The sequence below is a fragment of the Archocentrus centrarchus genome, chromosome 8 (assembly GCF_007364275.1).
Source record: "Archocentrus centrarchus isolate MPI-CPG fArcCen1 chromosome 8, fArcCen1, whole genome shotgun sequence".
NCBI lineage: Eukaryota > Metazoa > Chordata > Actinopteri > Cichliformes > Cichlidae > Archocentrus > Archocentrus centrarchus.
Window position 1 is genome coordinate 17,574,683 of NC_044353.1, and position 14,354 is coordinate 17,589,036.

Sequence of the window (14,354 nt, forward strand, 5' to 3'; positions counted from 1 at the left end):
AAAAAAAAAGCGGGTCTTATGCTTCTTGTGGTTGCGGTAGTTGCGTCTGTAGTAGTGGTAGTTTATTTGGAATGAGAGGAGGTGATGTCATCAGAACGAGTGCGTAATTGGCACTTTAGGTGGATGGCTCAAAGCCGTGAGCGCAGTGCTAAAACTTTCTCTGTCCTGAAACACTTGACTCATTCCTCGCGATGAGGGTTTCCGGCTGAGGCCCGCTTATTCTGGCTCATCAATAATTCTCAGATTTTCATGAAACAGAGCAGAAATCAGCTGAACTGGGCTGTCTTTATCTCAGCAGTGCGCACACAGCGTGCCAATCTGTAACGTACCAAAGTGAAATGTCTATCAAAGCTGTGAATGGAGCAGTGTTAGTGTGTTAGGTTAATGTGTGAATGCTGCAATATGCTGAGGGGGGTGATGCACAGTAACAGCACCTTCATCAACACAGGGAGCGCCTTATTAGGCGGCATCCGATATCCAGCTTGCCAAGAGAAACACGGTGCAGTTTGTCAAAGTAGCGATGACTGCTGAAAATAAATGTATCACTTGATTTTAATATACCGCACAGTCAGGGATGTCTATCACATGCAAATATCGATTTCAGAAGATGCGTTTCATTAAATCTTCAGGGTTAAAATGTATAATTTTTCTTGTTTACTTATTTTTTGTTTGTATACATGGCCCTTCTCTGGTAGTGGGTGTGGGTCCTGGAGGGTAAGCTTTCCTAGTTTGTTTTTTCTTAGTTTCTTTTACGTGCACTTTATATTTATATATTTTAATCCTGAGGTTTTCTTGTAAATGGTCCTAATTTAATCACTTAGCACACTGATTAAATTGAACACATTTGCTTGAAGTCTGTATTTATGTTTTTATCATTCTTTTTCCTGTGAGCAGGAAAGAACGTGAAAAGGAGCCCTCTTCTTCAGGAAAGAAGAGAGTGCAGGCAGGGTGGAGCGTCAGGGGTGATTTGTGACAGGACGCCAGCAAGAGTGAAAGAGAAGATTTACAAGATGGTAGTGAGATCTGCTATGATGTATGGTTTGGAGAAGGTGGCGCCAACAAAAAGACAAGAGGCCGAGCTGGAGGTGGCAGAGCTGAAGATGTTCAGCTTTTTACTGGATGTGAGCAGGAGGGACAAGATACAGGAGAAATGAGTACATCAGAGGGACGGCTCAGCCGGAGTGCTTTGGAAACAAAGTTAGAGAGACGAGGCTGAGATGGTTTGGACATGTGCAGAGGAGGGAGAGTGGATATACTGGACAAAGGATGTTGAAGATGGAGCTGCCAGGAAGGAAAAAAAAAGAGGAAGACCTCAGAGGAGGTTCATGGATGCTGGCTGGTGTGAGTGGCATGTTGTAACCTGATTGTTGGAAGCAGTCAGAAGAGGATTCAAGTGTTGGAACAATGTTTACTTATAAACTCATTAAAAACTCCTGAGAGGATGGTTCCATTTTCACGGTGGTTTGGTTTGATACGTAACCAGAGGGGGTGTGCACCCAGCGGGTGTGCACCCAGCGGGTGTCACATTCAAAACGCAAGTAACCAAGAGGAGGCTTTTAACAGCCGTTCTTGCTTTGAAGTCATCTTCCTGTTCTGACGTGAAGAACAATAAATAGGGTGAAGCCGTCTGCAAAGAGGAAGAGCACATTATGACTGAGCTCTGGTGCACATCAGTGCTTCTGTAACTGAACAGACAATGAAAACGAGCCTGGCTTGGATTCTTATTTTCTTTCAGCTTTTTGAAGGTAAGAAAAAAGCATGTTTACATTTTTTTTTTTTTTTTTTTTTTTTAATATCCATTTTGGTAATTTTTCCTCCAGTATGTGTTTAATATGTGTCCACAGTATTATTGGAGATGATCATTAGACCACAGCTGTGTGTGTGTGTGTGTGTGTGTGTGTGTGTGTGTGTGTGTGTGTGTGTGTGTGTGTAGTTAAAACTGAAATTAAGTTTGAAAGAGTGTATTTTCTGCTAAACCAACATTAACCTTTGTAGGTTGTAAATCATAAACCAAAGCCACGAGTGAAGGGAAAATTTGCTCTCATGATGGGGAAGGAGCAAAAAAAATAAATAAATAAAAATAAATAAATAATCAGCCAATGTCCACAACTCCATGTGGAGGAAGAACATCTGATTTACTGAATGGCAGAATTTCTCTTCCTGGCTCCATCACATACCTGTTTAAACATCTGATAGAGGGGAGCATTAAACCTCTGGGAACCACGACTGCACTAAATGTGCAGTGCAGTTCATTCAGGAATGTAGAGAGATATTCCAGTGTGCGATTAACACTTATTTCTTCCTTCAGCCAGTGCAGAGGTGATCTTTAAACGTCTGATGGAGGGTCAGTCTGTGGCACTCTCCTGCTCCCGTGATCAGACCCATGGTGGCCTGACAGGTCTCCACCTGTACCACCGTGGCGTCCAGAGCCAGACCACCCTGCTGTCCCTGACTGAGGGCGGTGAGGTCAGGATGGGCCCAGATCACAGAACTCGTCTGCAGCTCAGTGGAGGACTGAGCTCCCTGAAGGTCAATGTGACCATTTCTCACTTAGAGCTGAGTGACACGGGGCTGTACATGTGGGAGCTGAGCTCCAGAGATGGTAACGGCTCTGATCAGATGACCCTCTGCGCCCAGAAGATCTTTGTGTTGGTTGAAGGGACAGGTATGTGGATAAACCACCTCACAGTACAGCGCTTCAGCTTCTGTTCAGATGTAACTGGTGTTTGTGCTGCAGGGAGGCCATGCCACTGCTCTCCTGGTTACCCCCCTTTACTCTGGACCATCTTTACAGCAGCAGGGTTTCTTCTGCTGACACTCACCTGGCTGGCCATCGAGAAATGTGTGAGTAGTTCCCTTAGTGACTATTTGACAAAGCAGAGATGCAGATTTAACAGAGCTTTTGTGTTAAGCTGTTGAGTTTATGGAAGTAAAACAGCCTTTTCAGTGAACGTCAGCTTTCCTTTGTTGCGTAACTCCATCAAAATGACAACTACAGCTGGACGAGTGAGTCACACAAAGCTGATTATCAATTAATGTGTCAGCTGTAATAAAAGACTGACAACCATCTGTTTATGTGAGGGAATTTTGGGATAATTCCTGCTGGGATCATTGGTGTATGATTGCAACATTATTCAAAATGTCCAAAAGGACAGAGGTGAACCAGGACAGGATATCTGACAACAAACGAGAGACACGAAAACCTCAGAAATGACTTCATCACATTCTGCATTCAAATTACTGCACGCGTCATTCACTGCTGTTATCTTTAGTGCATACTGCACATTTTTAAGTGCTATTTTAATTTTGTGCTAATCATCAACTTACTGTTCACAGAGTTAGAGAATCTGACTGTTTCAGCTGTAATAAGAAGCATTTATCTCTCTTTTAAAGTCACATCTTCTTTACAAGTTCTGTGAACAAGTGATGATGAAATGAGTTGATGGAAAAAATGCTGGAGCATTTTGAGACTGAAACCTCTGACTGACTTAAAAAAAAAAAACACATCCAACATAAACAAAACAAAGGCTGAAAACTGTTAACCTGTCACTGTCTAAAAAACTCCCCAAACACTGTGTTATAGGTGAAGATGAGGTCTCATCGCAAACCGCAACCTCACACTCCGATATATGAGGAAATGAGCAGGAAGCAGCAGCAGCAGAGCCCCCAGAATAACCACGAGGCCTCCTCACACCTGGAGGAAGTCAACTTCCCCGTGTACGCTAACCCAAACATCCGACAACCCCAGGACAACTACTATGCCTGCCCCAGGCAGCTCATCCTCAGGGCCTGACACAGCCACAGGAAATAACAGCAACGCATCTGCAAAAATACGAGAGCCGCAAACACACCGATGGCGATGTCGCATCCAGGATACAAAAGGATAAATAACGAGGAGGGGGAGGGACAGCTTTTACAGCCAAGAAAAAAAAAATGCTATTTTTATTAATATTTGAAAGAAGCTCCATAGTTCATGAAAACATTTGTTTCGGTGCATGTCATTTAACAATCACATTCTATGAGGAGAAAGAGATATACAGAGAAAAAAAAATAAAACATTACAAGCCACTGACTTCTCATCAACTCTCAGTACAGACATTTTTACTTAATATTTTCAAAACCAAAAAAACAAACAAACAAAAAAAAAGGCAAGAAAACCCCAAAAAACAAAAACAAACCCTAAAAACAACAAAAAAAAGCAGCCCTAATCCCAGAACTTCCCGACCCTCCCTCTGTAAAACTTTAACAACTGAGGAGAAAAAACAAAAAACAAAACCCTTGGAGGGTGACAGGCTAGAATCCCACAGTGCTAAAGAGTGAGACGCTCATTGGTTTTAGGAATACACAGCATGGTGATGTAGCGCTAGGCCAATCTGAATCAGAGGGCCGAGGAAGCTGGAGACGGAGGGCTTCACACGAATCCCCTCTCCAGCTCCTCTCCGCCCAACTAAAACAAATTAAAAAAAAAAAAACAAAACAAACACATTGGATCCCCAAAGCCCCTGCAATATCTCAGCCACTTGGAACAAGTATGCCATAAACCCCCCCCCCCCACCTTCTGCTCCCGCCCACCCCTCCCAACACTTGTGCATAGTTTCATGATCCTTTTACAACCAGCTCACGTTTTACAAACATCCTCCAAGCTGTGAAAAATGTTCCACAAAAAAAGATTTATCTATTATTAATATTAATAATAATAATACCCGCTGTGGGAGAATGAGAGAGAGAGAGAGAGATAGAGAGAGAAAGAAAGATTAATGCACAATGTTTCCTGATTCAGTCAGGACGGGACCTCATTAAGAAAACACAATAAAGATTCAAACATACAGCATTTTGCATGTTATTCACCGTCTTTTTTTTCTCTTTTCTTAAACAAACTCATTGACCATTTTTGTTTTGTTTTTTTTTGTTTTTTTTTACATGTAAAGCAATTTTAATATATAGATTTATATATAAAGCACTCCATTTTTATTTAAAGTCCATTATTTGGTTATTATGTAACTGCTACGGATTTAGAAACAAAAGGTATTTTCTCTTCTTCTGAAATCCATAACTTTCAGTGCTTAGAATTGTTTCTTTTAAGTCATCCTTTTTTTTTCTGTTTGTCTTTTTTTCTTTAAACTCATCATAAAAATGTACATTAAAATGGCGTGGAGTTGGTACTCTGGAACCCTGGCCTTCCTGAGACAAGATCCACTTTTTCGTGTGTGTGCAAGATAGTGAGCAATTATGTCTTTTTTTTTTTTCTTCTTTTCGCTATTTTTTTATATAAAGGAAAAAATATATATAATCAACATAAAACATACAGGCTTCAGATAGTCCATGAACAACATTAACACAGAACAAAGAAGGTTAAACAGAACAAGACAACACTGTTCAATCCCAGAGTTCTGAAAGTAGCACGATAAAATCTTCATTCTGTGAAGTGTTGCACTTTTTCTTAAAAATGGAAGCATTTGTCCTCTTTTTTTTTTTTTTTTGAAATCATTTTTTTCCCCCCAACATTCCCACATGGTTTAATTCCTTTGTTTTGCTGATTTGTTTCTGAACTCCAGAATAAAAACTGTAAACTGTCAGTGGCCTTGCAGAAGAACAGATGAGTGAACTAAGAAAACTGAACAAAAGCTAACGACCCCTCCAAAAAAATAATAATAAAATAAAAGGTAGGCACCTCTGAATGAGCCCTAGAAGCCAAGGCTCCATCTGATGTCGTGTCCTTCACCCTCCATTGCTCAGATTTGGGAGAGCTGAAGTCCTTCTACCCCTATCTATGGCCACAGGTCTGCAAAATACTTTTGTTTTTTTGCTGGATTTTTTTTTTTATACATATGTGATTTTTTTTCTATTTTTCTCTTTTTTTTTTTTTTAGGTTTATACTCTGAAAAATGGTGCAATACTCAATTATGATCCATACTTTCTTGGATTATTCCACAATGAAAGCCACTAAGGTAGATAAACATTACATTAAAAAACAAACAAAAAAAACCAAAAAACATTTTTAGTCCTTGAGTAAACATTTACACATGAACTGCCCCCCATCCCCCCTCAGTACTTGTATCATGTTGTTCATATAGCTGGATGAGGGGTGAGGCTGACACTCAGTGCAACGCTAGAGGCTAGTAACAATTAACATCAGAATATAGTATTTGACAAGCAAAAAAGAAAAAAACAACAACAACAAAAGTATACTGAACTGAAAAGAAACATGAGGCGGAAATTCCTCCGCTGTAATCACGAGCTCTCACGCATCCTCTCACCTCACAAACATTCATTCACAACGTACAGTACAAGCGGCCTTGTGCAAACACTCAAATACGACAGATGTAAATTTGCCTTTTTTTTTTGTTTTTAAAATCGATCTTTGTTTTTCACTCTGAACTGATGCTATAAAAAAAAAAATCTCCAAAGTGTATGAATGAGACAAAAAAAAAAAAAAACCTACAAAAAAGTGTTCACATTACATTATTGGCGCTTCTTTTGATTCAAGTATTTGTTTTCATTATTTTGTATTACTCTGATATGTTTATGATCTTGTCTTCTGGGAAATATAATGTTGGATACACAGGGTAAGGACTGAAGCCAGGGCAGAGTGGGAAGATGGGGGGGGGGGGATTAGGCTTAAGTGGGAAACAGAAATCTAGTCATATACACACATACACCCACAAATATACGCTTGGTTGTATCCTGTGTATGAGCTAGAATGTGCATATTCAACCCAGGCCTAGTTTGTTTTCTTTTTTATTAAAGAGATTTGCTAATTCAACTCTTTTTGCCCTTCACCCTTGTCTGATCCACAATTGAGAAGCAGATTTTACTTGAGCTCCAGTTGCCTTTGAGTCCATGAGACTTGAAAAGAAAACAAAAAAAAAAAGGGGGGGGGGGGGGGGGTGGTTCTGATTTCCAACACTAGACAGGTAGATAAGAGTGCAGACGAAGGCGTGGGAGAGGGTGGGCTCTCAGTGCTGGTGAAATCCCAGGGCACGTCTGAGACTCGGTCCCAGTCACCTGTCCTCCCACTTGGTTCAACTCCCCCTCCCCACTTCAACACCGTTCATTGATTCAAGTCCAGTGTGGAGTAAATGCAGGTTTTCAGGAACGATCACACAGACAAACAGCACAGGCAATAGTGATTGTTTCGTTGAATGATGCGAGTCTAAAGTGACTCTGGAAGAGGGTAACCCCCCCACCCCCCCCCCAAAGTTTTAAGACTTGGTACCAAACTTGAGGTGCGTCTCTATTTCTGCTGATACGTCGGGTCCCTACTTGGACCCCCAAAGTCGTGTGTTTGTGTGTGTGTAACTATTTAAAAAATATAGCTGGCACAACCTTCAGATTTGGAGGTCCAGAATGAACCTCCTGGATACAGCTTCTTCCAGGCGTGGCTCGGAGAAACGAGCCCGGAGAGGGTGAGAAGGCGGCAGCTTGCAGAGAAACAGAACACAGGCGTCTCAGCCTCGGAGTGCACGGCTGAAACAGACTTTTTTTTTTTTTGTAGTTTCTAGTTTTTGCAAAAACCTTGATGATAAAGAAAGATAATGTTTTTGGTTTTTAAAGAGATGTACCCGATGTGACCCATAAACAGTGCACAGACACATACAGGGACCCTCCCCACCCTCCCACCTCCTCTCCCTACTGCAACCTAAACTTCTTGTTGGTGATAGACCAGCACCACTCCATCTGTCCTGCCCTCCTGCTCCTTGAGCCTCCCACAGCAATAAGATAAACTCATCATTGCTAAAGATAAAAATCAGGATGTGGCAAACTGGAAGCAGACTTTTATAAATCAGTTGGCACAAAAACTGAAGAAGTGCCCATCTGCCAACAACTGGAACCTCCAGCAGATCATTTAGTGTCATCTAACAGCTCTGTCCACTACACCCTTCTTGAAGAGAGGCTCTATCGGCGTCCCCTACATTTCATCCAGGGGAGGATTCGAGAGAAGCTGCCTGGTAGTAAAAGTTGAGAGGGTAAGTGAAAATTGGCAGATGCAGGGGATGGCTGTAAGCGAACACCTCCTTGTCTTTGCATAGAAATGGAAGGCTGTCATCAGTTGAGGTGGTTCTAAGTGAAAACTGGGTGCTCCCAGAGTTAAAGCACCAGCGTGAGTGAGGCCCATCGACACTAAAATATGGGTGTGTTATGACAGCGCAGTGCATGCTGGGTTGCCCCAGGATGGGTTCCTATCCTGGAGAACCTTTAACTACACTTCTGCCCCCCCCTTCATCCTGATCTGACACCTCATTCCCCCCACCCTCACCCTCACCCCCAACTGCAACAGCTGCAGTGTTTCATGCAGCTGAGCCGTACCTCTAAACTACACGCTGGTTCTGCCTCGGAGGCAGTGGCGGCATCGGGAAGGACAGGAGAGAAGCTGAACACTGCATAAAGACCAATATTTAAAAGCCATGAAATCATCAGAAATAATCGTTAACTATATCAACGATAACAGCAACAACATCAGCAAACTTCTCACAACAAAAACAGAATTAAAATGCACACCGGCAATTCCATAAGTAAAAACAAAAAAAAACAAAAACACCATCAATCAACTCTCTGGCTAAAGTAATCCTTGCAGGAAAGAGACAGAGAGAGTGGAAGTGGAGGTTTGCTGAGGACAGACTCTGGCGTAGCAGTAGTTGATTCAATACAGGTGGGCCAGTTCTGAAAGAGCTGCTCTTGGCCTGGAGGTCCAGGAGGGGAGGAGGAAGAGGAGGGAAGCCAGTCTTGTAGGGGTCCGCAGGGAGGCAGCGCGCGAACGAGGGAGATGAAGGGAGGGGGCGAGGGCTGCTGCAGCACTGCACTCTGCAGCAGGCAGGCACTCAGTGGCCACACTATCACACAGGTTGGCAGGGCCTCCAATAGATAAAATCAAACACAAAGGAGAGAAGAGATGGTGATCCTCCCTGCTGGACCCAGTAGAACACGAACACGTCGAGTGTTTCCAGACACCAAGGATAAAGATTTCAAAAGTTGCAATGTAACAGTGATATTTACTCTGATAAAGAGGGTGAGTGCTTTGAGGTCTTTCCCTGCCACACCCATCATCACTTGAATTAGTTCTTCTTTGTATTTCCCTTCACCTTGCTACTGTTTGACATCCTTTCTGGTCCCGCTGACTCGAGGGAAGAAGGACTCCAAAAAGAGAGGGGAAAAATAAAAAATAAAAAGGAAATTCACATCCACGTCAAGTTCAAAAATAAGCATACAGAGAAGCCACTAAGCAGATTGCTTTTTTTGTCTTTTCAGTTTTTATTTGCCAGTGTTGCTTCTCCTTCCTTCTGTTTGTTGGCATTGAGGGTTTAAGGAGCAGCAGTGCTCTTGCTATGTGCTGTGACAGACCACCTACTCACAAATCATTGCTTCAGACTTTTCTAAAAATGCAAATGAGGGCAAAAGGGAGGAGAAAAAAAATAGTCATCTGGTCTTCTTGTTTTGGTTTGATGCCGTCGCCCCAAGCGCACACGCACACACACACTAGCCCCTCTTCTCCCCAAAACCTAGTCATTAGCATAAGAGCGGAGAGTTGGCTGGCTAGAGAAGTGCTTCATATAAACGTCCTTGTGTTTTAAACAGAAGACGGTTGAAGACCAGCTCGCTACTCTCCTGACACTCTGCAGGGGGAGACGAAGGGTAGTTGTAGTGGCAGGTTTTTTTTGTTTTTTTGTTTTTTTATTTGCAATGGGAAGAGGGAGGGGGCAGTACTGGGGGTTGGGTGGTGGTGGTGCGGTGCAGATAAAGTGTTTGCAGTTCATTCTTTACAGTCTCCTCTTTTTTCCCCGCGATGCTTGGACGGTAGTCTGTGGCTATAATATTGCACGTCACTTGAAATGGTTCCTTTGCAGGTGGAGTGGGCGTGCGGCAAAGGGCGGGGGGTGGGAGATTGGGTTTAGGGGGTGTGGGTGGTGGGAGGCAACGGCTTGAGTTTTTTTTTTTTTTTTTTTAACTTCCCTCTAAAACATCAGTGAGCAGGTCTGAGACTGAGACCAAACTGCGAGGTGCCCCCGCAGATGAGTTGAGGTGCATCGAAGTGTTTGTTTTTACAGTTCCATAGTAATAGCAGTGGTTCATTTTTGTCGCCCATCTAACTGTACATGCGACAACCCCCCACCCCCACATAAGATTGACAGACACATTTGAATAATATCATTTCTTAGCTTTGTTTGCAATGGTTCAAGAAGAAAAAAAAAAAACACTACAAAAATAAATGGCTTGAACAAGGCGAACAGAGTTGCATCATTCCCTTTGAGAGTTGTGTGGGGAACTCAATCTGCTTTCAAAGAAAAAAGAGAAAAATAAAATGCACTGAAGTTGCGAGCTGTGGTTGCTTACGTTAAGCCGCAGCAGCATGTACTCTCCACTCAGGTTTCACTGGCTCAGAAATAAGGGTGTGCAGGTGTCCATATGCTTCTTCACCAAGTACAGAGTGAGTGAGGATAGCAGGGCAGGAAATAGTTTAAGGCTAATATTAGTGCTGAGAGAAACAAATGTCGAGTCTGGACCAGCTGAAAGTTTGACAACCACTCTGATTGAAGGGTTTTTACTTTGGGAATGATGCCTTTTTCCATGGATCTCTGAGGTGCAGTATGATTGCCTAAAAAGGCAGTGAGGGATCAGTTTAAAGATGGCAGCTCGTCACTGTGTCAGTTTGACTAAAAGTACGTCTCGCAAAGTTCTCAAGAGTTCATTTCTCCAAAAAGTTCTCTTTCCTGTGAAATAAAAGCTGAACACTGTGACCACAATATCTGTTACTGGGATTAACAGAACTGCAACTGAAATGTCATTAAAAACTCAAAGGAGTAGAGGAGGCTGACAAGGGTGAGCAGCAAAGGTGTATCCTCATCCTCCTCCTTCTCTCCTTTCCACCTTTACATCCACACTGATTATCTCCACATTGATTTGCAAAGGTTTTTGCTCCTGTTGGTGTTTTTTTTTTTTTTTTTTTTAAGCCTTGGCTCTTCTGTCCTACATGGACTCCCCGCTCAGCAGGTCCCCAGGCAGCAGTGTATTGATTGGGGTGGGGCTCCCCATAACCCGTCCCTCCTCTCCACTCGGGGGTCCCCACAGGCTAGAATACTGCTGAACGCCACCCCAGAGCAGCTCTCCGCCTGTTTTTGTTCCACCCCCTCCCAGACTGCTGCTACTGCTGCTGCTGGCGCCATTGTTGTTGTTGTTCCAGTGGGGTGAGTGACCAATGGGATGAGAAGTTCCAGACCCGGTCCCGCCCATCCTAGTTTGATTGGTGCCCGGAGTGGCCTGCCAGCTGGTTGTTCCTCCCAGCGACTGGCCCTGTGCAAAGAAGCGGTTCACTTCCTCTTCCCCGGCAAACTCAGCCAGGATGGTGGTGTTCCCAAGCACACACCTGCGCAGAGATGGAAGCAAACATATAGATGATTCATAGTTAAAGACCCCCCCCCCCCCCAAAAAAAAAAAATCAACTTAACCATCGCATTAATACACGTACATGTGCAGGGACTTTTGAGCCTTGGCAGCCTCATCCTTGGAGCTGTAGCGCACCACAGCGTTTCCCTGTGTCAGGTTGAGGTGGAATGTGATGAGGGGGCCATGTTGCATGCACAGTGTACGCAGAGTTGAACCATCAATCTGAAAAAGCCAAAATATCCACCATTAGTGACCCAACTCATTTTATTTCAGCTCCAAAACACAGACATGGCTTTATTTTCAAAAGAGAAATATGAAGGCATTAAAAAAAAGAAAAGAAAAAAAAAAGCAGCTCCTACCTGTGGAGTGAGGTTCCTCAGCACGAGCCAGCTACTTGTTCTGGTGGAGCTGTCTGTACTCCATGTGGTACCTGCTGTATATAAGAAAGAGAGAAACCGCAGTGAGAAAGAAGAAGTCTGTTGGCCTGTGGTTCATGGCATGTGGTTAGGCTCAATGGGTGGTGTCAACTTCCACCACGAAAAAAAGAAAAACCAACCAATGTCAGTTGAATACGTTCAACCACAACAAGATCTTCTCAAGGCGTTGTTATTCCTGCCTATTCTGTACCTTTACAGCAGGTTTGTGGTTCTAGGCCACATCAAAGTGCCTCCTCCTATGTGAATATGCTCATACTGCAAACTCACAACCATCCTCACACACACACATGCTACTTTCCCACCGCTGAGGTTCCGGAGCCGGAGCAAGTTCCCTTGCCGATCCCAAGGAACCGGCGCAACGATTAAGAACGGGCCCGCGTTCCCACCGCGTTTCTGTGAACTGCTCCTTTACGTATGAGCGTGGGCGGGTCCTCGTCTGGACACGGAAGCCGAAGCGCACAAACGTGGGAGAACACGCTCCCCTTTCTTGTGCTGCAAATACGGTTTACGGTCCAAACCAAACTACTGCAGCATCTGTGTGCAGCACAGAGGGAAACACAGACAGCAATTAGAGCAAGACGACAAGTACGCACTTTGTGTCCTTTTATCTGTGATATGAACTGATACAAAGCAGCAAGTTCAGCCTTAAAGTCCAACCTAATTCACAGCTGTGAAAATCGCTTCGCTTTTCTCATGTAATACACATGTAATATGGTAGAAAACTTGATGTTGAGACAGCAGAGTCATGCCCCTCTGCCGCTTTCAGCACGCGTTCCTGGTTCCAGACCAGCTAGTTTGTGAGGCCGGAATTGAACCAGTTTTTCGGCCGAGCACCGAGTGCTTCGGCGGTGGAAAACCCGCCTAACGGTTCAAATTACGGCACAGGCTCCGGAACCCTGTTGGTGGGAAAGAGGCCACAGAGTACTTTAAATACACTCATACCTCTGCACATCTCTCAGCATAAGAAACATCTTCAGCTTTTTTGTCTTAGTTATACAGTATGTCTAAATAATTTCACTGTTTTCATTTTTTAATGTCCAGTATTTTCAAATGAATGACATTTTCTGCCAATTCATCTACACAAAAATTCCTGTTACAAGATGTATTTGTCTTTCAAGAGTTTGTGAGAAGGTTCAAAAAATAAATTGTTAATGATGAAGAAAATTAGTTGGTTTGTTCTTTTAACAGTTTAATATTTGCCTGAATTTTTAAGATCGGTACAATCAGCTGCTGAAGGCATTTGAAGAGGAAAATGACAAACTTTACAGCTAAAATAATGTCACTGTAACACTACCTGTGGTGTAAGAGCTGCTCCAGCCTTGGGCCAGACCCAGAGAACTGCCCCCCCATGTGGAGGAAGGCTTTGTGTTGGTAAGGCCAGGCGGAGGGCGGGAAGGGGCTGTGGTGCTGCTCCGAGGGCCCTGGGGGACCTTCCACAGCTCGTGGGACAGAGAGGCCTGGCTGTGAGAAATGGGGCCTGGAGACCAAGTAGATTTCATCTCTGACAGTTTACCTTTAAGGAAAAGAGGAGGACAAAGGTTGGTCTGCAGAATCGTTCGGCCGAAAGACAGCAACTCCCGCAGGAGGGAGTCCTGCAGGATGAAATCACTGAAAAGTTCTGAGAAACTGTCCGAAGGAGAATACAAATTTGGAAGACTGCATTAAAAAGTACAGCCCTCACCGGATCCCTGACAGTATTTTACATGTTTTTACTCCAAAATAATCTCTTTTTTTTTCTAATCATGGCACAAATCTATCTTCTGTTTTTGTGAACCACACTATATTCAGACATCTCAATCACACTTTACATATGAACCTTAATGCAAAAATAACTTAATTGGCTGGCTTTCATGCACATCTGTCTGTGGGGGAGGTGGCACAAAACCCCACAGTCTGTTAGTGTATGCATGAGGTGTGTTTGAGAGACACGCAATAAAGGAAAATTATTTAATTCAAACAGACTAGTGAGTTAAGAGTTGCTGTAAAAACAGGGGAAAAACAACACGCTACACTCTCCATGCTGCACACAGAGGGGGGAAGAAGAAGGGGGGGGGGGGGGGGGGGGTATATACAAAGCTGATAGGGATAGAGCTCAAATGAAGGTCACATTTAATCAGGAGTAGTGACTTGTATGGAAAAGAAGATGCATGTCTCTCCAGTGAATGGCTGAAGCTCTGGGTATTAAAGTAACAGGAAGGAGAGGAAAATGCTGACTTGCAGTGAAATTAGCCACTGCAGTGTGGTGAGGGGAAGGTTATGGATAAACCATGTACCTGCATCCTCCATCTCCGGGGACGAAAGACTGAACGAGCTAGTGTAGCCACTGACTGGCCAATCAGTGGATGGAGGTAGAACCTCATTCTGAGATGAGGTGGGAGAGGAGCCTAAGCCGATGCCAGCAACACAAACAAATAGATACAAACAAATAAGGAAATGTAGCAGAGAGAAAATGGAATAAAGAAAAAACACTACAAATGATGATAGTAAGGTTCATTAAGAGGAGAAGAGTATAGAGCTGACAATGATTATAGCAGCAGT

At 43.5% G+C, this 14,354-nt stretch overlaps 1 protein-coding gene and 1 pseudogene across 1 annotated transcript; one reads left to right on the top strand and one right to left on the bottom strand.

Annotated features, from left to right (window-relative positions):
- The first annotated feature begins 1,659 nt into the window (after nucleotides 1-1,659).
- Nucleotides 1,660-4,009, top strand: LOC115784888 (uncharacterized). The gene is made up of 4 exons (XM_030736277.1): nucleotides 1,660-1,745; nucleotides 2,309-2,665; nucleotides 2,738-2,844; nucleotides 3,584-4,009. Exons 1-4 carry the CDS (start codon nucleotides 1,697-1,699, stop codon nucleotides 3,791-3,793), a joined length of 723 nt encoding a protein of 240 aa, XP_030592137.1. The 5' UTR covers nucleotides 1,660-1,696; the 3' UTR covers nucleotides 3,794-4,009.
- Nucleotides 4,010-5,089: 1,080 nt separating this feature from the next.
- LOC115785298 (trinucleotide repeat-containing gene 6C protein-like) overlaps nucleotides 5,090-14,354 on the bottom strand; it is a 42,071-nt pseudogene continuing 32,806 nt past the window's right edge.

Bases quoted from the DNA above. Each gene is read 5' to 3' on its own strand.
- LOC115784888 (XM_030736277.1), top strand. From the start codon at position 1,697: ATGAAAACGAGCCTGGCTTGGATTCTTATTTTCTTTCAGCTTTTTGAA. The intron at 1,746-2,308 runs GTAAGAAAAAAG...TTCTTCCTTCAG, and splicing joins TTTCTTTCAGCTTTTTGAAG to CCAGTGCAGAGGTGATCTTT. The intron at 2,845-3,583 runs GTGAGTAGTTCC...ACTGTGTTATAG, and splicing joins GGCTGGCCATCGAGAAATGT to GTGAAGATGAGGTCTCATCG.